The 26902-nt window shown below is 44.2% G+C and overlaps 1 protein-coding gene and 1 pseudogene across 2 annotated transcripts in view; one reads left to right on the top strand and one right to left on the bottom strand.

Moving 5' to 3' along the window:
- LOC136633120 (gamma-aminobutyric acid receptor subunit rho-1-like) overlaps positions 1-26902 on the bottom strand; it is a 191313-nt gene that overhangs the window by 17948 nt on the left and 146463 nt on the right. For both annotated transcript variants that reach the window (XM_066608609.1, XM_066608619.1), the window contains 4 exons: positions 20379-20446; positions 8455-8678; positions 7380-7462; positions 686-826 (listed from right to left, as the gene is read on the bottom strand). In XM_066608609.1, coding sequence (XP_066464706.1) covers positions 686-826; positions 7380-7462; positions 8455-8678; positions 20379-20446 — 516 coding nt within the window. The remainder of the gene's footprint in view (positions 1-685; positions 827-7379; positions 7463-8454; positions 8679-20378; positions 20447-26902) is intronic.
- On the top strand, positions 21159-23500 carry LOC136616708 (uncharacterized; annotated as a pseudogene).

The raw sequence follows: 26902 nt of genomic DNA, 5'->3' as shown, positions 1-26902 counted from the left end.
CCTTGTGCAAATGAGAATAGGGCTGATCCCTCTGCAGTGTGACAACCCTTCAGATACTTGTAGTCAGCTATTAAGTCTCCCCTCAGCCAAACATTCCCAGATCTTTTAACCGTTCTTAATAGGACATAATTTGAGACTGCTTACCATCTTCGTAACTCTTCTCTGAACTTGCTCCAGTTTGTCTATGTCTTTTTTAAAGTGGGGTGCCCAGAACTGGACACAGTATTCCAGATGAGGTCTGACTAAGGAAGAGTAGAGGGGGATAATGACCTCACATGATCTAGACTCTGTGCTTCTTTTAATACATCCCAGGATTGTACTTTCCTTTTTGGCTGCTGCATCACATTGTTGACTCATGTCCACTCTATGATCTATTAGTATACCCAAGTCTTTTTCACATGTCCTGTTGCTTAGCTCAATTTCTCCCATTCTGTATGTGCTTTTTACATGCCGCGACTTGTTTTCCACGTGTGATTTCACGCGGACAAATCGCGTCCGTCTGCATAGGATCGTGTTTTCTAATGCAATCCTTTGGCAGCAGCCACGGGCAGAAATTCTGCAGGAAATCCTGCTGCGGAATTTCCTCCCGTGTGCAGGGGGCCTTAGTTTAGATGTTGTCATTAACGAATTACCAATTTTCTGTATAAAAACAAGGAAATTCACCTGAGTGTTACTAAACTATTACCTGTGCTACTATAAAAAGCGAGTCTTGTGGTCGTATGAAACTCCTGGATAAGGAACTGCGATAAAGAAATCCTTTCATCTGTTTTTAAGGATTCATTACCATTCTTCCAGTAAAGCATTAGATCATCTTCCGTGTAAGCATCTAAAAGCACAAGAGCTGAGTTAATCTTTATAGTTCAATATGTATTCTGTCTAGAAAATACTTAATACATTTCAATAAATCTTGAAAAAAAAATTTTGGCAGAAGGTTGCTATTATACATTAAAGGTGTTCTCTCAGAAACAGCCACTTTTAGGGTATGGCGCATGGTGCGATCAGCTGATTGCTGAATTCCCATGCCCAGAAAATAGCTGATTTTGCCTGTGGAAGCTGTAGCTAGCCATGCATTTCGCTGCAGGGAAAATATAGTATTAAAAAATAGCAATTCAGATGTATAGCCATCCTATAATATTATTAATTAATGTAAAAGGACCCTAATTTTCAATGAAACATGTTTAAAATGTCTACATAGATAAGGACAAATGCATTATGGGCAAAGTTAAAGAATAACTAATCTTGTTATTAGAGTTAAAGAATAACTAATCTATGAACTCCATAAACTTTCCACGGAGCCTGTATACCACTCCAAACAATGATGGAAACTGTAACTTTGGTATTATTGAGATGATCAACATGCTTTTGGTGTCATTTCAAAGCTGAAATTCTTGTATTCAAAAGCATATTGGTAGCCTTAACAGAACCAGAGCTACAGCCATTTGAAGTGGGGTCAAGCATACTGAATTTACATCTGTCCTTTTAGTGAGTATGTATAGAGGGAGAAGGTTAAAATGCATTTAAGGCGACTGAGTTCTGTGTCAAATATAGTTGCATGCGACATCAATTCAAAGTATACAATAAAAAATACAACATTTTCAGTTTTTTTTCCAATTTTAAAGTGACCGTTGAATGTTAATGTTCCATTGAAAGCTATCCTTTAATATCCTTGAAAATGGAACTTGTATATGTGATTTGCATAACTTGTGGCCATGTTCAACCGTTGTATTTAATCTGCTTCAGTATTTTATTGTGGCAGACACTAGTCATATGCTAGTAAATTAGATGTTTTGGTTTGAAAAACATCTTTACTGATCATCTTATGACAGCACAATCACAAATAGGTTAAGTCCTCTTGGTACAACCAAACAAAAACAGGTTAATAAGCAGTAATTATTTAATCAATTAATTACCCTACTCTGTAAAGCAAAGCAGAAAATTTAATGTCCTTTTACATGCAAAGATAATCTTTCAAATGGCCGAAAGATTGAAAGATTTAGCTATGTATTTATGTATTTGCATAAAGTGTTAATGGATTTAATCATCTTCATTTGCATGTAAAAGGACCTTTAATCACCTTCTTTTTCCTCCATAAATTGTTTGGTTAGCTGAGTGTGTTAGCTGAGTTAAACACACACCCAGCTGAGCAAACATCTGCCTGCAGATTCCATTGTGCTCCTCTCCGCAGAAGAACAAATTTGCTCAGTCTTTCAGCAGCTTGAACGATGGATTTTGTGCAGACTGAAATCCTTCGTTTAAATGAAAAGTGCACAATGCCTGTGTTTACATGTAACAATTATTGCTTATTTTCGGCCTTTTGAACAAATTTTGAGTGATAAGCGTTGCGTGTAAAAGGGCCTTTAGAGTCATTGTATTTTTTTTTATAGGAGGATCAGGAGATGGTTCCTTTGCTGATAGAAAGTCGCTATGATAATGGATTGTCAGTAGGATTTTGTCTACTTTCCAGTCCATATACAGGGTTTGATCCCCGTCCTTCAACCAGGAGCCTCTTTCACACGAGCGATACATCTGCACACTGGCCACATAGCAGCCAAAAATCACATGAAAGAAGAATAGCGATCAAGTCATGGCTAAAATTTGTGTTTTCTCGTCTATTTACACGAGCAGCTGTGGCATATATATGCCACAGTGAGGAAAGTCCTCGGTCAGCATAAATTCTTGGAATGACTTCTAATAGTTAAATAGAGCCAGCTGTAATCTTTTTGCAGCGTTGGACGCTGCTAAACTCTCTCTCCCTCCCTTTTTTGCAGCTTCCTGTTATGGACAGCGATTGTGGATGCACTGGGCCAACTAACTGGTTTGGCTTTGGGCTAATCCTAAGGGATTTCACCCTTTAATTCCTGTACAGCGATCTGGACTTTGCTGCAGGAAACCGAGCAGGCTGCTACCTCCTGGAGTAGTCCCAGTGTAGTTGGCAACTGTTTCACGGGAGTCAGAGACACTGATGCAAAGAACCACAAAACAGTCTGAACTACAATCAGGGTATGGTCCAATGTCGGGGCAGGCAGAGTAAAAACGTAACCCAGGTAGCAAGTCTCAGAATCAGAGTAGACAAAGGAGTCAGAAGCAGAGAGCTTTGCAAGGTGATTGAGACAAACTCACAACAATACTGAGGAGAAGAATCTCCAGCTCAGCTAAAGAGGAGGGTAACAGCATATTACCCTGCAGCTGGGCTGAGAGCACTGGGGAAGATTAACTCCTACAGTGCTGATGGAAAGTACACACTAACAAACCCACTCATGTAGGAGGAGCAGACACGGCTAGCCGACTTAACACTCCTATAGGAGTCTATGGGAGTCGCCATAGTATATCAGCCGAAAGATAGGGCAAGCCCTATCTTTTTTGGATGTGTGTAAAATCAGTCTACGTTTTCGGTCACCTGAATGAATACAATGCTTCAGATGCTCGCAATTTTTTCATTGCGGCTAAATTAGCCACGTAAAAACGCTTGTGTGAATAAGGCCTGAAGGTGTAGCTCGTAGGTGACTGTACCCCTTGTGCCTTGCACATCACCTCAAGCTCACTACTGCTGTATTTTGCTGTCCTTCTATAGAAGAGTTTCCCTATTGCTTGCAGAAAAGGGGACCTGCTGGGAAGACCGGAGGAGCTTTCGTAGATCTGGCTGCAGTGCGTCACTGGAAGTGACATGACAGAGCACATCATCGGTATAGTGCATGCCAACAGCTGACACGTCACCAGAATCAACAATGGTGCATCACAAGTAGCAAATTGGAGCGCTGCCACATCACCAAAGAAATACAATGGATAAGTCACTGGAAGTGGTGCTGGCAAATTTTAAAAGCATAATACAGGACAAGATTAGTTGTCCTCAGTTTTAAAAATGCAGAGACAAAAAAAATGTCTTATTTCTACAGTAGAATCAGGAAGACGTTTCACATAAACCTAATCATAAAAGATTTTTTTCACAAAAAAAAATGAAGGAAAGGCCACAGTTCCATCTGATAAAATGGAGATGCCACCTAACTCCATTCATGGCCTAAATGAAAGGAATTTAAAGATCCAGAACCAGTAGTGAATATCCTAAGAGAAAAAGAAAATTAATTGCCAGTAGAAACAAAACAGCCTTCTTCAATAAGGCCTTCTTTAATAATCAGAAAACTTCACAAGATTGAACCCTGGTCCATAGAACCAGTGGTCAAAGAGTTCATAAAATGCCCAGGTCTCATTAACTATAAAAAGAGTTTAAGCCACAAAATTCTCTGAGCTTTCTCCACATCATTTCTGTAATAAGACCAACAAGAATCCAGTTATTTTTTCTATTCTTTCAAGAATTCATAGAGAAGTTTGCTCTGGAGGAAGGCCCATCTACAGATATGGGGCAAGGAGGCTATTCCAAAATGTTTGTGGTCCCAAAGTGAGCAGGAGAATGAAGGCTGGTCAGAGACCTCATCTAACTTATGCCATAGTCACCATTCCTTTGGCAAAGGTGCACGTTTGAACATTGTAGAGCAATGTTCTTTTCTCCTGGAACAGATGCCATAAGTACTTAGACAGGGCCATATTAATCCACCCTTTTATTTGTCATATTCTACAGCGGTGATTTCACTCTGAACATCTCCTGTGTGGGAGGTTTTTGGGTCTCCAGCCACAGAGACTCTTCACTACTGACACCTCCTTCCCCAACCCACGTGCACTACCTTGGGGTCCAACGGATTTGGAAGAAGAATATTAAATATAAAATATTGCATATTGCATTATAATATGATATAACCTATAGTTCTATAGTTCCAGTATTTCTTGTACATAGAGAAAAAATATTGTAATAACAATTATATTGTATTAGATACACATATTCTACAATTAGTATATAACATTTATCCTTTATAGTCATGATTCTACTTAATTATGCATCCACTGTATTCCATTCAATATGCAATATTTAATATTTATGCTGAAGTATTAATTGCAAATAAAGAATTAAAATGATGAATATAGAATTTATATATGTGATATAATACAATATCTGTAAAGGTTGCTCAGACTGTGAATCGTATCATACTATGGTGCAATATTTGAGATTCATTATCGTAACATAATATATTTTTATGATATACATAGTATGAATTTTATTGAGTAACGTAACATCTGTAATTATCTGTTTAGAAGTTAATGGGTTAAATTGAGAATGTGGCAAAAAAGCTGTCTAAAGGGAATGAGGCAGCAATAAAACCACAAGAATAAAAGGGGTTAACTAATCAGCTTTTTAAATGTATTTTAGTATTTAAACAAGCAGGTAGTGACGTTTAGAACGAGGTGAACAAGGCGTGAAGCTGAAATGCATTCTTCGTATATCTGATTATGTAAAGCACTTTCTTCAATAAAAGCAAAGAATACACTCCGTATGTGTCCACATTCCCATAACTATTAGAGATGAGCGAGCATACTCGTCCGAGCTTGATGCTTGTTCGAGTATTAGGGTGCTCGAGATGCTCGTTACTCGAGACGAGCACCACTCGGTACTCGTCTCGATTAAATGAGCACTGACCATTGAATTCAATGGAGCCGGCAATACAGCCAGCTCCATTGAAAGCAATGGGCTGCCGGCGATTGCGGGATGAATTGTCGGGAAGGGCTTAAATATATAAGCCCTTCCCTGCAATTCATCCAGAAATGTGTAAAAATAAAAAATATATATATACTCACCTTGTCCCAGCAGACGGAGTTCAGCGCGGCTGGCCTGCAGTGGGTGTGAAGGGGGTGTGAGTCAGACATGCCCCTGATTGGCTCAGCGCTGAGCCAATCAGAGGCAGATCTCACTCACACCCATTCATGAATTCATGAATGGGTGAGTGAGTGTTGCCTCTGATTGGCTCAGCGCAGCTCTCAGCTGAATGACAGCAGTTCAGCACCACAGTGCGGGGGACAGCAGGAGAACACGGCTGTGCCCGGCAGCTGAAGGGAGGTGAGTATCTATTTTTTTGTTTTTTAAATCACTTTTAATTCATTTTCAGGGAATGGCTTATATGTAAAGCCCTTCCCTGAAAAAGAATTCAGGTGTACCAGCGGACCATTGTCTTCAATGGAGTCGCCGGCAGCAGCGGCTCCATTGAAGAGAATGTCTGCATTTTTATTCTTTTTTACACTAAAATCTTTCTTTTTCAGGTAAGGGCTTATATTTGTAAGCCCTTCCCGAAAATTCAGCCCGCATTCGCCGGCAGCCCATTGCTTTCAATGGAGCCAGCTGTATTGCCGGCTCCATTGAATTCAATGGGCTAACATTGTTCTTCTCTGCCACAGCTGTTACAGCTGTGGCAGAGGAGAACGATCGTTATGCTGACAGTGCGGGGGGGGGGGGGGGGGGAGGGTGTCTCACTCTTGCCACTATTGTGGCTTAATAGTGAGACCTCGGAGCCCGAAATGCAGCCCTGCATGTTGCTCCTCGCCTGCCCTATCCATTTCTGTGTTTTTTTACATGACTTTGGTGATTTGCTAAGATTTTCACAAATGAAAACCTTAGCGGAGCACCAGTCATATACAAAAATGCTCGAGTCGCCCATTGACTTCAATAGGGTTCGTTACTCGAAACGAACTCTCGAGCATCACTGAAAGTTCGACTCGAGTAACGAGCACCCGAGCATTTTGGTGCTCGCTCATCTCTAATAACTATATATCTATCAGCAAGCATAACCATCTGATCGAGTGGTTCTGGACGTGAATATATTCTCCCTGCTATTGAAAGTTAACGGACTTGCACAGATGAAGTGAGGTGAGACTTCTTACATTTATAATGTGAAGATAATTGATTTATTAGTTTATCACTGCTTATTAACCTGTATTTGTTTGGTTTTATCTAGAGGACTTAACCCATTTGTGCTTGTGCTCCCTATGGAATCCAGAAAATAGAAATTTCGGTAAGAAAAGTTACACTATCCAATCAAATTTCTATGTGGATTGTTCATCCTATTACTTTCATTGAGTAAAAAACACTGCAAGGAAAGCATCATGTATAGTGATGAGCAAGCATACACGCTAAGGACAATTGCTCGAGCGAACATTGCCCTTAGCGAGTACCTGCCCGCTCGAAAGACAAGGTTCGGGTGCCGGCGGCGTGCTGCGGGGGATAGCGGGGAGGAACGGAGGGGAGATCTCTCTCTCCCTCTCTCTCGCCCGCTCCCCCTGCTGACTGCCTCTACTCACCGCTCCCCCGCGCCGGCACCCGAACCTTGTCTCTCGAGTGGGCAGGTACTCGCTAAGGGCAATGCTCGCTCGAGCAATTGCCCTTAGCGAGTAAGCTCGCTTATCGCTAATCATGTAATAATCTGATTTCCAATAGAAGTAGTTTAAGGCATAAACTGTGCAAGATATATTTATTGAAGAGCATAGTAAAATTCAGTGCTTACAGCTTTCAATCTCCAGTGAACAGGATTGTGTGTCAAGAGGAAATCGACTGAAGTCCATGTTACACATGGCTGTTACTGTAACCCTGCCATAAAGGGAAACAATATACTTTAACATATTCCAAAAATCCTTTTAATTTGTACAATTTCTATTGACCTCAAAAGCACAAGCAATTGTAGAGGCTTAACTTTTGTGCCTTATTGCAATATCTGTAACAGGTATGTGCATTTTAAAATATGGTTTGTGGTAAAGGGCCCTGTCTGAGTACTGGCTAATATCCACATACTACAGGACAGGCAGATCTGCCACATGTATTCTTCTGTCTTTTTATTATTCCTTGAAAAAGGGGACGGAGGGGAGTTTGTGACATGATAATAGAACCAATTTAACTCTCCAGTCTTTACTAAAATTACTATGCAGGTAGGGGAGTTCTGGTAGGTTCAAACCACTCATGGTGGAATAGGGTGAGACCCACCTGAGCTGTAGGCATCACTCTAAAGCCTAATAAAAACATTTGGGTTGCCCTGATGGGACATGCCATGCACTTTTGTATATGATCATTATTTACAATGAGCAATAATATGCCTCATACTAACAGATTCTCAATATGACCTTGACCTCTCTGCCAGCCTTATTTTTGTATGTATTATATGTACAGATTATACTTTTATCATAGATTTTTAATATTTTAATCATAACAAAGCTGTTGATAATTAGTAAATATAAATGAAGCACAGATAAGAAACCCATCTAAATCCAGAACTCATGTGTAGAATATTATTTCACCACAAGATGTCACTAGAATACTGTGTAGTTAGCACATTCTGATCCTTTTAAACACAGCATGATAAAGGCAAAAGCAGAGGCATAATGTAAACTCAATGGCCACAATGCAGCATCTGTAACAGACAAATCCAACCTATCATGTACAATTTATAATAGTAGTGTCTGCTAATGTGGCAGAGAGCCCTGCTATCTCTGCACCCCATAGCTAAGTGCCTGGCTAAGAAAAATGATAAACATGGTTGTATTTTTTGCTGATATCCCTAGAAACATTATGTAAGTATGAAAAGTTACCTTAAACTGTACAGCACCTTCCCATCAGGCTGTACCCGCAGCATGATATTATCTGTTGTTGTGTCATGGATAAAAGATCTTTTAGAATGGACAAAGAACATATCTGGTACCCAGATCTTTTTCACTAATCTCCCATCAAAGGTCATACTTTGGTTATTGGTGCTGGGAAAAGACAGTCTCTCATCTTTCCAGTAGTGTCTAAGGTACAAAGTCATTGTGAAATCCTGGAAAATAAACAATTTTGAGTACAAAACTACTGCCTAACCAAACTAAACTCATTAATACTAGCATATCACACTAGCCACTCATTTGATCCTTGGCTCTGTACAGAGATTGTCATCAATCTCTGATAGAAATATTATTGGATCAAACTCACTTCTAAGGAGAGGATTGTTCAGTGGTTCAATTCACTGTATCAGTGAAGGAGAGCAACTGAATGATCAGTGGTTAGATTGAACAATTAGAGAACAAGCCAGTGATGCTTTTTATACTCGCAGAAAATGAATGATAAGTAAACGAAATTTGAACAATCCAGCGATTTTTCTTTTTTTAAACAATAATCATTCCGTGTACTAGCACCCTTAACGCAGAGAAGGAATTTACACCTTCCTTCTCCATGACATACATGTACATCACAGGTGCGGGGTGACTATGAAGCAGACTCAGGAGCTCACCTCGCTGCATATCTGGCGGGTGATAGCTGTTTGAAACAGCTAACACCCGCTGCAAACAGCCATGATTATAGCTAGCTCCGATCACAGCTGTTTGACAGCTGACATGTGAGGTAAATCTTGACCACAGCATGTAAACTGTCAGCCTGAGGAGTTAATGTCCCCACTCCAACTCACCATTGTCCTCCCTGTGATGTGATCGTAAAATGCCGATGGTTGCCAAGATAGCTCTTGGCCTAGTGAATGTTCTCAGGGCTGCCAAATATTTAACCATGTTAGGGCTCAGGTCCACGGACAAAATAAGAATTAAAATCCGCAGCGGATTTTAACTCTTCTTCTGCCCGCGGATCCACACCCCATAGGGATGCATTGACCACCCGCGGGGTTGATAAATACCCGCGGATGGTCAATAAAAGGGATTTTTAAAAAAATGGAGCATGAAAAAATCTGGACCATGCTCCATTTTCATGCGGGTCTCCCGCGGGGACGGCTCCCGCGGGCTTCTATTGAAGCCTATGGAAGCCGTCCAGATCCGCGGGAGACAAAAATCGGGATTTACTCACACGCTCCGTTTCTTCTCTTCGCGCGGCGCCATCTTCTCTCCGTCGCGGCCGGATCTTTTTTCTTCGGGACGGCGCATGCGCGGGGCACGTCACCGACGTCATCATGCGCATCCGCCGAGCTGAAGAAAGAAGATCCGGCCGCGACGCAGAGAAGATGGCGCCGCCGCGAAGAGAAGAAACGGAGCGGATGGGAGGTGAGTTTATTGTTATTTATTGTTATTTTCAGCGCTCATGTCCGCGGGGCAGGAGGGACCCGCTGCAGATTCTCCATGGAGAATCTGCAGCGGATCTGATTTTCCCCGTGGACATGAGGCCTTAACCCCTTTGGCAGGGCTTAATATGTGATTTTTTTGATTTGCAATTTCTTTGTAATACTGAAGCACTGCAGTATATTGTACAAATGATCAAATGATTGTGATAGAGAAATTTAGTAGCTTTAAGAGCACTGATGTTTTTAAGACATTGTAACTAAAGTTCATGGTGACCTTTCTTCCATACTGGTGGAGAGGAATAACGTGGCAGAGCCTTAAAGCTATAATTTTAACTATAATGGTAAAATCCTGTGAAGCATACGGAATTGGATGTTTGTGGGTTATCATATCCAAAGCATGGGGTGAAGTCATTATAGGAGTGAGTTTCATTGTTAAGGACAATAGACAGTGTTCTGCAGATGGGATCATTCCCTTATTGAAACCAGAACACCTATTGTCTGTTTTCTTTAATGTTTTCTTTAATGAAAGGCGTAGCCAACACATTACTTTTTGTTCTAATTCTACCTAACCTGGTAAATTTTTTTAACAATTTGGAGGCTCCGGCAAGATCTTGCTCATTTGTTAATTACTTTTGCACTGAATGAAGAGAACCTTTCACTCCATTGGATAAGAAACATATACGGGTAAAGAAGCTTTTGTTTCCCATCTCCTCTGCTAGTTGGGTAAAGGTCCTAGGGGTCAGTGAGGGGTCACAAAGCAGCAACTCGATCTCCATCAGATACAATTACTTTGTGTCACCTGTTTTTTTGTGTTATGCTTTCACGTTTTTCTGTCTTTGTGCTGCTACTACTGTTATTAGTAACGCTTATAACTCATTATGCCCATTTTAGGTGTCTAACATTGATAATTCTTTTTCCTTATTTAAAGGTTATATGCAAGTTGATTTATTGTTTGGTTACACTGTATATTGTTCTCTGCCTCTCTGCCTCTAAGCTGCCACACGTGGTTATATGTTTTTAACTGTGTAGTATATTGGGGAACTCTACCACTAAAACACTGGATTTCAAACATAGAAGATTTCCATAAGAAAGCATTATGTTATGGTTGTGGTGGGAGAGGACATATGAAAAGAGATTGCCTGTCAGGGACAGATAGGTACAAATGATTACCACAGTTACACAATCAGACTAGTAAATCAGCGGCTCCGGATGTATTCTCATAGTAATATCCCCTCAACCAGGACCATATGCAACTGTTGAATTGATATTACCCCATGGGAATCCTGAAGAACTTGTTGTTGATTTAGAAGCTTGCCGAACAATACCAAAACAAACAAAACCACTTCAGATATGATTAGCAGACACTATTGCATTTAACGCATCTGCTTCTAATTGGAGCAGATATGTTAAATGCAACTAATGCACTTCTGCGATTTGGCAAGAAAGGGGTTACATTGACAGGACCTGTGTCTGAAGAGATACTTACTATGCTCAAGGGAATCATCCAGACTGATGAGAAAGATAGAATTCAGGAATAGGACATTGGGGAAATGCTAAAAGACATCCCGGAATCATTATGGGGTAAAGAAAAAATGGATGTTGGTTTGCTAAAAGTTACGCCATTAAAGAGTAAATTGAAACAGGGTGTCACACCAGTGTGTATCGATCAGAATTCTCTGAGCAAGTACTGAAAAGTGAAGCTTAGCACAGGAAGCTGAATTGAAAGCACTCGCTGAAGCATGTATAGTAGCAGAACATTGTGTAGCAAACATTTATACTGACAGTCAATCCTGCTTCGGTATATGACATGACTACTTGCCTCAATGGCGAGGCAGAAACTTTACCTCCTCCTCAGGGAAGCCCATCAAAAATGCTGAACTGGTAGTACAATTGTTGAGAGCTTTGGAGCTGCCCAAACAGGTGAGTACCATTAAAGTGCAGGCGCATACCAGAGAACAAACAAAGGATCATCGCCGGAATATTTTGCCCTTGGATTTCCTACTTCACTTTCCATGCTCTGCCTCATGGCAAGTAGGAAAAACCTTAAAAGTGAGCCTTTTATTCAGGTCAATGAGCCTGGAATCATTGACAACAACGCAACCTCAGGTGTAAGATCAATCAGACTTTTACAGACCGACACGTACAATGCGCCCACCTCCTGCCAAAGTTGTTGAGTTGGTGGGCAGGACCACCACAGGTGGATTAGTATCCCTCATTTCTGAAGGCACCTCCAGCACAGATCCAGATACTGGGGGTAAATTCTCGCCAGCCCGCCAGCGGTCCTACACCACGTTGTCAGATTTTTGTAGTTCAGCTCCTGCACCTTACTTGATATATTTGACTTATGAGTCAGGTCATATGCCTTGCTCCACATCTCCCCCAAAGGCCTGTTACCTAGGTCACATTCCCATTCCCATTCCCATTCCAGTGTAGATCTTTAAAGTAAACAAGGGTCAGCAGCACTTCCAAATCTACCACTGTTGTATATAGTAGCATGCACAGCTCACACAAAGGACTTGACTCCACAGTCCACAAAACTCGGTCAAAAAATGCAAGTAGTGAGCAGCATAGATAAGTGCTTAGAAAAACTGCATCAGTCTTGATGCTCCGTTATAGCTCCATAACACATACAACATTTCGACCAGAGTGCTTGTAAAGGAGAATCAAGACTGATGCAGTTTTTCTAAGCACTTATCTATGCTGCTCACTTCTTACATTTTTTCACTCCCATTCCAGTGTCTTGCCCCCTTCCTGTATTTCCATCTTCAATAAGGATTTGTATAAGGTATTTAATGGTTTGCTAGGGTTTGAAAGACACAGGCTCTCCAGGTGTATTAAATTACCAAGGGATCGAATGTCATGCCTAAATTGCAGGTATTGGTACAACGCTGTGGTTGGGGAATCTTTCTCGCCCACAATCTCCCACAGAGACTTGACCTGGCACCTACCAGCAAATCCCGAACCTAGGGAACCGGGTCCATTATCCTAGTTGCCAAGGATGTACCTTGAAAGAAGGGCTTGGCCTAGATATCAGTCCTGATTCAGTGGCATGGCCAATCCATGCTTTGATTAGAATCACTCAATTGATTTAAGGGGTTAGGTGTCATGATATCTGGTGTTGTTGATACATTCTTGCAAGCTGTACTTTTAACATTGGTAACATGCATAATCATAAAAGTTCTTGTTTTAATCTTCCAGAAAATTCTAAAGACTAATTGTAGATGTTTTTAGGAAAAACTCCTGTTGAACCTACTAGACAGAGCCTGATATGCATGTCCTGATTGTCATTGCATCTGCTAAGTTGCGGTGTATGTTATGCGGAAAAGAAACACTGCAAGACCTTGGGTAACTTTGGGAATTGTGAAAACCCATTAATGTCCTAAAAGATATATTCATATATATAATGGACTATTATTCTTAACATTTATTGGATTTATATTACTGTTACCTTTTACTACTCCAAATATGTATGCACTTGTATATCATTTTGATAGCACCTTGCTTTTATTTAGACCTAGTGTCTGACAAGGTTTGAATTGGTAAGATGTGCTGCAAACATTTGGATAGGCAGGGAAAGGGCAGGAATCTTCCTTGTACTTTGATGGTTTAAGGCCCCCATGCTTCAGAGATGATAAAAAGAAGGGACATGATAGAGAAATCTAGTTGCTTTAAGATATTGTAACTAAATTTCATCGTGACCTTTCCTCCATACTGGTGGAAAGGAAAAATGTGGCAGAGCCTTGGAGCTATAATTGTAAAATCTTGCGAAAAGTGAGGAATTTGATGTTTGTGGGTTATCATCTTCTAAACTGGGGGGTAGTCAGTGTAGGACTGAGTTTCATTGTTAGGCACAATAGACAGTGTTCTGCAGATGGTGAGATAATTATGTTAATTTTGTTGTGCAATAAAAATGCATATGAGAAGGCAACTTTAATGACAAGCTTATGTCTTAAATTTGTTTTATTAGTAATGTTGTAATACCGTGTTTCCCTGAAAATAAGACTGTCTTATATTAATTTTTTCCCCAAAAGAGGCACTAGCTCTTATTTTCAGGGAGGTCTTATTATACTTACCTAGCAGGCTTGGTCCAGGTCCCTCCCACTGCTCTCCAGAGCTCCATTGCGGTTCCTACAGTCCTCAGCCACCCACAGATTATCACTTCCTTGTTATGGGATTCATAAATCCTGCCTCCATTAAGCGATGGCTCTGACTGGTTCTTCAAGTGCTGCTCAGCCAATAAATGCAGCGCTTGATAAACCAATGTGATGGCTGTGATTGGTTTGGGCGCTGCATTGATTGGCTTAGCATGCTCTAAGGGCCAATCACAGTCATCACAACGTGGAGGCGGGATTTATGAATTGGCTGAGCCGCACTCAGCCAATTCATAAATCCCACCTCCACAACGTGATGGCTGTGATTGGTTCATCGAGTGCTGCTTAGCTAATCGGCAAAGCACTCGCTGAACCATGCAGCGCTTTTTCTTCTGGTATTTGGTGCCGGATCTGCAACAAAGCCTCCAACAGGAGGTTTCAATGCAGATTTGAACCCAGCCTTACTCACCCCTCCAGACTCCAGCATTGACTATGTAGCAGAAGACTGAGACTAGAATGGACAGACGACCCCCAACCTTTACATATGCTCATTATGGTCCCTCCTTTGTTACACAAAATGCGTTACCATGCCCCCTCTATTACTCAGTCTGTTTACATTGCTCCTTTCTTAAACAGACTACTACCATTGTGCCCCCCTGATACACACAGCTCCCAATGTTCTCTGCCTCACAGAATGCTGCCCATGACCCTCACCTCTGTCTTACACAGATTGATCTCCATGCTCCTATTTCTCACACAGTACCCCAGTTGTCCCCTTCCACAGATTGCACTTTATGCTCTTTAAACTATATCCTTTTCTGGGGTGGGAGGGTTGGACCTTCCCCTTCTTCTTGCTGTGTCCACTCTTCTTCTCTTCTGTCTTCAGACTGTCACTTCGCACACTTTTCTCCAACTCCACCCCCAGCTTTCCCACACTTTGTAGCTTTTCCCCCCTCACTGTTTCCCCCTCTTCTATCTCTTCTTAACCCCTTCCTTCCCACATCCCTGTGGCCATCCACCAATAATCACATTTATGCCGACTCCAAGGATCCCCCCATTCACCACAGCCAGCACGACTTGACCCCTGAAGTCTGCGCCACACCCCACAAAACAGCTGCCCTCTTGTTCCCCCCTTGGATCACCAATAACCACATGTCAATGCCTACATCATTCACGTGCACCCCGTCATCCCTCCAAAAATTTCCATGCCCAGATTTCAGATCCAAATGCCACACAGCCATGTCTCCTGTTACGAGCGACAAATCTAGAAATCTCCCAATTTAACTTAAGCCAAGCCCTATTCAAACTTTCCACTGACCTCACATTGCGCCACACCTTCCGCGGCACAATCTCCGACCATACGACTATCAACCCCAGATATAACATCAACAGTTGCAAAATGTTGTACCGAATGTTCTGCAACAGGCCCTGAAAAGGCCTCGTACACAAATCATTCCCTCCCACATGCAATACCAGATTATCAGGAACACTGTCAAAACTAACAACATTTTGGAAATCAAGCAGCACCTTACACCACACCATCTAATGCAACCCTATCTACTTTATTACCACCATACTCTCAGCAAAACCCAGCTGTCTTCTATTAGGACGGATTTATGCCCTCTTAGTGCTCCAATCAACGTAGGAATGCCCCATAATCCATACCAAAGCTGGGCAATGACCTGGAAAAGAAGAACAAGGATGAGTGAAAGGGAGGAGGGGGAATTACCCCAACATAATGTAAACAACGTATCCTATTTCTCCCCAACCCGAACCTCTATAAAAATTGTGGTTGTATGTACGACCTATACCACCTGGACGCCCATCTACAAATCCTTTTTACCGCCTCCTCATCAAGGCCTCAGCTAGCCCTTCTGTTGCCGCCCCTACTTAGAAGGAGTTAGACCCAAACAGAGAACTATCGAGCCCAAGGCTCTTCAAAGCCTTACGAAGAACCGCGATAAACTGGAATCTGGACTTTTCTATAAACTTCCAAACACTTAACTGTACACATCCATGCCCCTTTAACTTGACCCACAATAATTCTCATCTCCCTTCCAACCTGGTCTGTCTTTAAATGCGTAATGCAAATCTCCAAGCACCCCTCAATAAGCCTAACGACCTCTACATATAACAACCCATGGGCAAATATCTGCCCACAAATTAACTCCCTTCCCAAAAACACCTCAACAAACGAATATTCCCCTGGGTGTACTGAGAGCAGACAAAAAGCTGATTCAACGTCCATTTTCGCCAACAGTGCCCCCTCACCATATTTTCTCACCCAACCACATCAAATGAGATATAAACCACCAAACAGAGCTCAGGATCCATGCCGTCATTGACCAATGCCCTTTTTCGATAAGATAAATGATGAATGAAATGAAATTTATTCTGCTGCTTTTTGTGGGCTACTCCTAACGATGAACCTATAAAAATCCAGAAAACAAGGCTCTGTAAAAAGTACTGCCATGTGACCCAATTGAACCTCCTTCCCTAACTATCAGATTTCTAAAGGGCAACTGAAGATTTTTTGTAGAAACAGGAACGGAATGCCCCGGAGCCAGAATTTTAAAACAATCTCGGAAACCTACCAACAATAACTCCATTTTAACTTCAGGGTATCTACTTAGAAACGGCACAATCTCTGTTAGTTTCACCGGCGTCATTGCTTTTTCCAAACTTAGCTGGCCCTTTCCTTTCCCTTTTTTAAGGCATTTTGTTGCTTTGTGTGATGTTGCATTACACTGTGAGCATACATGCTTAAATCTGCCACCCCTCTCAAATTTACACTGACCCTCATTAAACTGCCAGCACAGTGCCAGCTTGTGCCTTGCTGATTGCCCAGATTGGCTTGAGGCCTGTGACCCACTGGATGGGCCTAAAGACCCGGCTTTCCCCTCAAAGGACTGCCTATATCGCATCTGATAGAAGGGCAAATTGCTTTCCTCTGCCTAAACTGCTCATTATAATGACCCCAGGTCTGCCGCCCATACACTCTATAAGCCACCCTGATTGAATCCATGTGGCAGAAAAGCGGGGAACAATTTTCTGGTGCCTTTTCACCTATCACGCTATCTAAGATGGCGAAAGCCTGTAGCCAATTAGTAAACGTTTACAGAATCAATTGCCATCTTCTCTTCTTCTCCTCCTCCTTTTTATATTTCATCCTCTTCCCCTTGTCCAGATTAAAATTTTTCTAAAGGGGGGAGAGAAAAAATCTCTACGTATTCATCACGCCGGACCTTTTCCCTCACCGACTTTTTCAAATGTGCTCCTAACAGACCCCCAAAACACTCATAAACTTATCCCTTTGCTCTATTGTACAACTAGATCTCTTCGCTATATTTTTCTGTCTGCATTGCAACCATCACCCCTGGCGCCTGCTGCCCCTCCGTTCTCACCACCAAACTTCCCCTAGGAATACTACCCCTACTTGACAATTGGAACCGACGGGGATATCTACGCTGAAATAGGAGATGGGACATGTCCCAATTCCTGCCTGTTTAATACTTCTCATATACACCCCAAAGCTGCCCTAAAATCATTTGCCACACTGCATGCATTCAAACATGCCCCCGCATTACCAAAAGCCCCACCAATACTGTCCCCAGCAAGTGCCAGCTGAGTACCTAAATTTAACGGACAAAACATGGAAGCAATTTCACCCACAGGACCTGTGATCCAAGCAGCCGCCGTCCCTGCATCTCAACGAGTCATTCCCTTGGCCCTGCTGGACCCCAGACATCTGGACGGACTGGGATCACTCTGCTGTTCCCGCATCTGACACCGACCTCCTTGCGGATAACTCCTGCTCCTGCGCCACTGGACCGGGCGATTGCCATCCCCTGTCCATGACTGTCTGAATGCCAGACCTGCTGACTTCTGGACTCCAGTCTTCATCTCTTCTCCTCAGTTCAGTCCTGCAACAGGGGTGCTCCCTGACTGGTACATCACCACATGAGCAATCCATTGTGCTTCTCCTGCTACCTGCTGTCAGTCGAACACTAAGCCCCACCCCCTTTTCAGAGCCGGGCCCAGTGCTCGACGCAAAGCTGCGCTATCTCATGCGATTCCTCCCGGGCCTGCTCTCCCCTCTATCAGGCATTTTGTTTGGCGAACCAGCCCAGAGGGACTTCAGAAGGACTCCCTAGACGGCGGCGGTGTCTTGGCCCGTTGAGCCTTTCTGGAGCACGCACTCTCTGGGGCCTCCTCTTACTCCTTGCCACTGGCCGCTGATGTCATTTTCTGGGCCTGCTCTATGGTCACCTGCAACCATCCGAGAATGTTCAGCCGGTGCAGCCCAGAACTGCTCCATCAAGGCATCCAGCTCCATGGTGAGTATAACTCTTTCTTTTCTCTTCTCCTTGCTGTGTCCGCTCTTTTTCTCTCCTGTCTTCAGACTGTAACTTCCCGCACTTCTTTCCAACTTTTTTAGGCACTGAGAATTTTTAAGCTGTGTGCCTTTAGTTACAATAAACAGTGAGTATTATAAGGCACACAATCAACTGTGTAGACTCCCAGTTTTCCCCAGTAGTAAATGCTGACACTGAACAGGTTATTGCCAGTGCAGCATTGCTCTCAACATTTTATTTAGAGATATACTGTAAATTGTAATTTCTTTGTTTAATTAGAATATATTCTTTACCATACACATAATAAAAATTGCATTTTGTGCCATGTACTTTGCCTAGGGCTTTGATGAATACTAAGCATACCAAATTGACACAAAAGAGGAAAGTAAAGGCAGGAGGCTAATATATATCAGCCTGCTGGCTTGACCGTGTATTCAACATTATTTAGTAAGTGATTATTATTAGAGATGAGCGAGCGTACTCGTCCGAGCTTGATGCTCGTTCGAGTATTAGGGTACTCGAGATGTCCGTTACTCAAGACGAACACCACGCGGTGTTCGAGTCACTTCCATTTTCTTCCAAGAAAATTTTGCGCCGTTTTCTGGCCAATAGAAACACAGGGAAGGCATTACAACTTCCTCCTGTGAAGTTCCAGCCCTATTCCACCCCCCTGCAGTGAGTGGCTGGGGAGATCAGGTGACACCCGAGTATCTAAACTGGGGCCGGCCGCGGCTCGCCACAGATGCACGCTGAGAGACATTAGGGAAAGTGCCGTCCTGCTGTAGCTGCTATAGGGAGAGTGTTAGGCTGTTATCTTCGTCTTCAAGAACCCCAACAGTCCTTCTTAGGGCCACATCTGACCGTGTGCAGTACTGTTAAGGCTGCCTTTAGCAGTTTTGCAAATTTTTTCTTTTGTATATCGGGCGTGCAGACCATAGCGTCCTCAGTCTGCAGTCATTTTACTGAGTATAGGGGCATTACTGGTGAGGCAGGGACAGTGGTACAGGGAAAGAGATATACTGGCTACATAGGCAGTGGGCTTTTTCAAAAAAATTGGAAAAAAAAAATCTTTGGGCTGCCTGTGACCGTGTTCAGTTTACTGCGTGTCTGCTGGGGGTAGTAGTCGATCATTAATACCCAGCTAAGCGTTACAGCAGGCTTGCGCATAATTGTTTCCTGGCTCTGCTGTGTCCGTTACTTGATCCCCCTATACTGTGCTCCCCCTATACTGCTGCTAGTGATATGTTACTGGGGCCTGTCTAGACTGCTACTACTACTGAAATGGAACTAATACTGTGCTCCCCCTATACTGCTGCTAGTGATATGTTACTGGGGCCTGTTTAGACTGCTGCTACTACTGAAATGGAACTAATACTGTGCTCCCCCTATACTGCTGCTTCGGAATTGCTACCGGGGCCTGTCTTGACTGCTACTATTACTTAAATGGGCAGTTGGGCAGCATGTTACCCAGGAGAAGTGGCAGTGGAGTGTCATGCAGGCAGTGATTGTGCTTTGTTGGAGGTTGTGTGGTGCTTAGCTAAGGTATGCCTTGCTAATGAGGGTTTTTCAGAAGTAAAAATTGTTGGGGGGGGGGGGCACTCTTGCCGCTATTGTGGCTGAATAGTGGGACCTGGGAACTTGAGATGCAGCCCAACATGTAGCCCCTCGCCTGCCCTATCCGTTTCTGTGTCGTTCCCATCACTTTCTTGAATTTCCCAGATTTTCACAAATGAAAACCTTAGCGGAGCATAGGTCCCATACAAAAATGCTCGGGTCGCCCATTGACTTCAATGGGGTTCGTTACTCGAAACGAACCCTCGAGCATCGCGGGAAGTTCGACTCCAGTAACGAGCACCCGAGCATTTTGGTGCTCGCTCATCTCTAATTATTATACATCATTAATCAAAATAAAAAAAAATCTTACTGAAAGCCATAATCCTGAGTAAATCATTTTCCTAGCAGCATTATTAGATATTACCATACACATATGGTGTTTATAGATATATCATGATCATGAATTATATTATACTCACCATATCCACTTCAGAAATACTGTCTAAGCTTTCTACTTGTACATCCACTCCAACGGGAATTGCTGGTCCTTTAAAGATAAAAGAGTAAACAACATAAAATTCATAAACATAATAAAATAACATTAATCTACAAAATATTTAGTAAATGACTTAAAGGCTTAGCCTGGGTTCACGCAGGGTGGATTTCCCGCGGAAGTCCTGCGGTTTTACCGTTGTGGATTTGCCGCAACCCAGCCGCATCTGCGGCAAATCCGCACTTAGAGCCTTAATTTTGATGCGGTTTTATACGCGTATTTTAGTGCGGTTTTACCGCAGCAAAATCTGCCTCAAAACAGCTGCAGAAAAAAACGCTGCGGAATTTACAGGATAGTCGCATATTTTCTTGCAGATTTCTTGCTGCAGATTTTGACTGTTTCCTGTGATGTCATGATCCCTTCCCACAACAGGAAAGGAAGTGGGAACACCCTGTGCCAAATAGGCACACCACTGACCCCTTGTTCTTTGAAGGGAAAGCAGCAGAGCTTGGTTCTCGAGCGTTGAAGGAAGTGGGTGAACTTTTATCAATTGCAAGATGGAAAGTGGCCGTAGGATTCGTCTTCGGAAAGCTTATCGCCGAAAATTCCTCATATGTGTACTACTGATGCAGGCTGGAAAATCCAACAAGGTCAGCTATATGTGAAAAGAAAATGTGTGTTTCACTTGCTAAACTTGCGATAGTAGTATTAATGATAATGTGTGGTACTGCGCTTATGTCCGATAGTGGTCCGCTATTGGGTGCATCCCCTGTTGATGGAACGTGGGACGAAGGGGCACTTTGTAAGCCTTTACCAAGATTTGAAAAAGTACGTCTAGTATGGCCCGAAATTTGCTTCGCCGCTACTCAAGCAGTACTGTTATTTAATCACTGTTTCTCTCTCTCTCTCTCTCTCTGTTTCCTCTCTCTCTCTCTCTCTCTCTCTCTACCTCTCTTTGTCTCTCTGTATATCTCTCTCTCCCTCCTTGTTCCCCCCTCTCTCTCTGTTTCCTCTCTCTCTCTCTCTACCTCTCTTTATCTCTCGGTATATCCCTCTCTCCCTCCTTGTTTCCCCCCCACACTCTCTCTCTATTTTTCTCTCTCTCTCTGTTTTTCTCTCTCTCTGTTTCTCTCTCTGTCTCTGTCTCTGTTTTTTTCTCTCTCTCTCTGTCCTCTCTCTCTGTGTCCGCTCTCTCTGTGTCCTCTCTCTCTCTTTCTGTTGCAATGTCTCTCTGTGTCCCCCCCCCTCACACACAGTCTCCCACACTCTCTCTCTCTCTCTCTCTCTAGCCATCCGGAGAAGTTCATTCTGTTCTGCCACCTACCGCAGGAGGCTTTCGAGCGTCTTCTGGAGCTGGTGCGCCGGGATCTCACATTTCAGGACACCAAAATGCGCAAAGCGATCACTGCAGAGGAAAGGCTGCTCATCACCCTTCAGTATGTAACCAAATTATGCTTTTTTAACAATTAGTTATTGATTGAGTCCGACTGCAGACAGGTTAAAATGCCATGTAGCAAGTTTCCACTGGAATTCCGCAGTTGTAAGCTGACATAGCATTTGAACCATTATGGCCCGCACAGATCATTCTGGGAGCGGGACGGAATTTGAGCCCCTGCGGAGTGCTCCATTAACTCATTGTTTTAGCCAGTTCAGACTCGTTCATGTGCGTATGTGTGAGTCCTAGGTGTACTCTACCGGTGCATGAGTCAGCTCCTGGAGTGAGTATAGGTTGTCGTTTTATATCAAACGGTAACTTTTCATATAAATCGCTTGTTAGCTAGTGCACCTGTACCCAATCATCTGACATCACACCAACAAACCCCTGTGGCCACACGATCTCAGAGCCGGGTTGCTGGAGGGGACAAACCCAAAAAACTCCCACCACTTAGCACCTGCCCCGCAAAGCAACATAGAGTACACGAACGGTGCAGGTAAATTAATTTTTTCAAAATTATCTCTCCCCATGTACTGCAACGTTTACGATGGAGAGAAAGAAAGAGGAAAAATAGACAAATAGTCTAGTCTTTATTCAAATGCCCAAAAGCTTCCTTGTAATGGAATGCAGATAGCAAGGAAGTTCCAGTTAGTTTGGCCACATCTTTCCATTGACAGAAAATGCTGCAAATGTAATCTGTGGATCTGTATGTGACATGCTAATTTGGTTCTTTTGATTTCACTAATCCTTTTCCCCTTTTTCTCTGCTTCCTTTTCAGCTTTCTGGCCACAGGAGAGAGCTATGCATCCCTGCATCTCCAATTTCGGGTTGGTAAATCAACCATCACTGAAATTGTGAGGCGCACATGCAGCGCCATCTGGCAGAAGTTGCAGCCCATCATGATGCCTTCACCTACCGAGGACACTTGGCAACATGTTGCAGCAGGCTTTCAATCTGTTGCCAAATTTCCTAACTGCATAGGCGCGGTTGATGGCAAACATGTCCGTGTGCTTCAGCCACTGCACTCAGGCTCAAAGTTTTACAACTACAAGAAATATTTCTCAGTTGTCCTGATGGCGGTGGCTGATGCACATTCTAAATTTGTTTGCATCGATGTCGGCGCCTATGGTAGTACTGGGGATTCTCGGGTGCTGCGAACATCACAGATTGGGATGCAAATTCTCTGAGATGGCGTCACGCTCCCAGCCCCACAACCTTTGCCGGGAACCACACATCCAGTCCCCTTCCTGATGGTATCGGATGAGGCTTTCCCGTTGATGCCGAACCTGTTGCGCCCATACCCGCGAAGAGGACTGAATGCCCGGAAAAGGATTTTTAATTATAGGCTGAGCCGGGCACGTCGAGTGGTTGAGTGTGCCTTCGGGATTATGGTCAGTCAGTGGAGGGTTCTAGGGACTACCCTAATGGTAGACCCTACCACAGTTGATGACCTTGTCAAGGCATGTTGTGTTCTTCACAACTACCTCCGGGAATATCGCCCCGAGGTAGATGTAGAAGAACTCCACCCTGCCTTTGACACGGTCATCAACTGGGGTGCTGGACGTCCTGCTGCAACCGCTGTGCAGGTACGCGAACACTTCACTGACTACTTCCTTAGTCCCGAAGGTGCTGTGCCGTGGCAGTACTCCTGTGTGGGTGGTGTGCAGCCCTGATCGCAGTTTGATCCCCCGGCGACCAGCTCCAGAAGAACGCAGAAGACCAGAAGTTTACCAAAAACGTTTATTAAGGCATTATGTACCGCTACATGCCATGAGAAACTGTAATACACAACAGAAAATTCTGATTCTTGCGCTACTGCAATGTTTGTCCATGTTGTTAAACTGGTTACTTAATAAAAAAAATTTATTTTGCAGAACAATTCCCTGAGCAGATCAATTTTTCAATATTTTTATTGTCAATTTTGTCTCAGTTCGGTGACCGCAATGAGATGTGAGATTGCGAGCCACAAATAAGGGAACAACAATCATTTGACTTCAGGCACACTGACGACTCCCATCTCCTGCTTAGGGTATCTCGGGGTGAAATCCCAACATTTTTAACAGTTTGTATGAACAAATAAAAAAATAATAAATAACAAATGTCATTGACTTGCAGAATAATCATAACCCCAACCTTAGAGGACAGCCATCCAGCTAGCAGCCAGACAATATGTGGTAAATAAGGCACACAGAGGGCCAAATGTTCATACACAATACATTCCTTCCAGAACTGTTTTAATAAAAAAAGAACTATGTACTCAGTAACGATACCAAGACAAAGGAATGTGTAGAATTTTGCCTCATTGTAGCAGAGCAGGGAGCACAGGTTAGAGGACATAGAGGTTTTTAACAATCTTGCTCCTCAGCATTCCAGAGTAATTCCGGGGACACCCGGCAATCCCATGCAGTGTACCACACAATTAGGGCTCTTGAGAAGATGCAAATGGCACCTATCAATAACACGACATTGCAGTGATCCCCCCATGGCTGAGGGGTCACTGAAGTGCCGTATAACTCCTGTATGTGACTTCACCACTTGTTTGCGAACTGCCCGGTGGTGAATACAATACTAAGGTAGCGTGTTGTGCTGTTTGTGACAAAGGGCTGTTCATCAGTGACATGAACGATGGTTGTGATGGGGAATCGGTCGGCATGTTGTCCGTGAAACCACTATCGTGTGAAACATACTGCATGGGATAGCCTGGTGTCCTTGAAACCCTGTCTGATTGCTCAGGGCAAGATTGCGATGGAAACAAGTTTTGTGAAGAGGGCTGGACAGCAAAGGCCGCATTTTTCATTGCCTTTATTATGTCGCATGAGTCGGCGATAGGCCGTGGAGACGCAAAGACCTCCAGAGCAGCATAAATAAGTGGAGATATTGCCCACTGACGCTCTGAGGATAATTCACGGATGCGTGCCGCTACTGCTGCACCCATCGTATCCCACTGATCTTCCGTGTCAGCGCGGCGCAACAGTGCCAGTGCTTCTTCGGCTGCATCAGGCTGATTTTTTTTTTTCCGTGCCCGAGTAACAACGCTACGTCCGGGCCGCTCAGAACTGGGCTCCCTGTTGGTCCCTGCCCTGCTACCCGCACTACTGCTGCGCAACACTGTTTGTCCCGCCGCTTCAGTGGTAACAGAATTGGGGTCTAAATCTGGTGTACTTAGTCGGCTGTCGTCCAAGGTTGGGGTACCTGCAGTTATTTCGGTATCAGCGGACAACTGTGGGGCCTGCTCGGCAGATTCTTGGGAAGTTTCTTGGCTCGCGGATTGTGACGGCTGCACATTACCGCTGGTTCTGTGTAAGATAAAACAACAATTATTTAGAGGAGGATAACAATATTAAGTTAGCAGTGAGGCTGGGGTGCGAAGAAATTAAGGTTACGGTTGCAGTTGTCTTCCGCTTTTCACCGTGTGGACATTTCTTCTTTGAGGGAGAAGAGCCACTCTTTTCACAGTCCTTTTCATGTTTCTTGTAGCGATCGCGGACAGACCGCCATCGATTTTTGACATTTTTCACTGCAAGGTTAAGAAAAACATTAGATACAAGGCCATCCAATTTTTTCTTTCTTCTTTCTCTCCTTTTTGCTCCAAGGAAGAATGAGAAAATCAGAAACATCGTTGCTGCCAGAGCAAGCAATACAGCAAACTAGGTACATATGAATGTCTACTTACATATCTCACTTTGATAACCAGGCGTCCGCCTTTACATCGCGGTCACTGTAGCCCTCGTCGGCTGTGTCCCATATTTGGGGCTTACTTTCAACCTACAAGAAATGGATTTAAAAACATGCAATCAAACAGTACGTAACTTCACTTGAGTGTTCATTCCGCAGTGTTTTTTTCCGCTTCATTGCCACTGTGTGAAGCGACCATAGGCCAATCCAAAAGGCGGCAATTTGGCAAAGCTGCATTTCGTCAGGCTAATGGCGCCATTCTGTAATTCTGCTCGTAGCTCGCAGAGCCGCGGACACAAATTACACTCACCCTCCGCCGGCTTCATGTTTGAAAATGTGCCAAGCAGGGACATCTAGAGAGCTAAAGCCGGCCGGCGAGTAGGCGATGGTCCCTGCAAGTGCCGAAAGATGAAAGCCGTGGTTACTGCCTATAAACTCACCAGCATAATCATCCTGGAGACGTTAATCCCCATGCGCTGGTACCACGTCATCTCTTGTATTTGTCTGAGGTCGGGTCGATTTCTATTAACTTCCTGCCTGAAAAAAAAATAAAATAAAAAAGGTTTGCCGTTCCATAGCCTGCACCACAGGCTGTGTGATGAAGGTGGGAATGAGGGTACAACACGCATAATAAATTTACCTTAGGCCGTTGGTATCATAAGGAGCTTGATGGGGCTCCGTTGGTGTTGGTAGTGGTGCTGCCGGCGGTGGTTGCAGGGGTGCCGCCGGTGGCGCTGGTGGGTGGTGGTTGCAGGGGTGCCGCCGGTAGCGGCGGTTGCAAGGGTGCCGTCTGTAGCGGTGGTTGCAGGGGTGCCACCTGTAGCGGTGGTTGCAGGGGTGCCGCCGGTGGCGGGTGGTGGTTGCAGGGGTGCCGCCGGTGATGGTGGTTGCAGGGGTGCCGCCGGTGGTGGGTGGCGGTTGCAGGGGTGCCGCCAGTGGCGGTGGTTGCAGTGGTGCCACAGGTGGTGGTTGCCGGGGTGCCGCCAGTGGCGGTGGTTGCAGTGGTGCCGCCTGTGGTGGTGGTTGCAGGGGTGCCGCCGATAGCGGTGGTTGCAGGGTTGCCGCCGGTGGCGGGAGGTGGTTGCGGGGGTGCCGCCTGTAGCGGTGGTTGGAGGGGTGCCGCCGGTGGCGGGTGGTGGTTGCAGGGGTGCCGCCTGTAGCGGTGGTTGGAGGGGTGCCGCCGGTGGCGGGTGGTGGTTGCAGGGGTGCCGCCTGTAGCAGTGGTAGCAGGGGTGCCGCCGGTGGCGGTGGTTGCAGTGGTGCCGCCGGTGGCGGTGGTTGCAGGGGTGCCGCCGGTGGCGGTGGTTGCAGGGGTGCTGCCGGTGGCGGTGGTGGGTGGTGGTTGCAGAGGTGCCGCCGGTGGCGGGTGGTGGTTGCAGGGGTGTCGCCTGTAGCGGTGG

Source organism: Eleutherodactylus coqui, chromosome 1 (genome assembly GCF_035609145.1).
Source record: "Eleutherodactylus coqui strain aEleCoq1 chromosome 1, aEleCoq1.hap1, whole genome shotgun sequence".
Taxonomy (NCBI): domain Eukaryota; kingdom Metazoa; phylum Chordata; class Amphibia; order Anura; family Eleutherodactylidae; genus Eleutherodactylus; species Eleutherodactylus coqui.
This window is presented reverse-complemented; position numbering and strand designations above follow the sequence as displayed.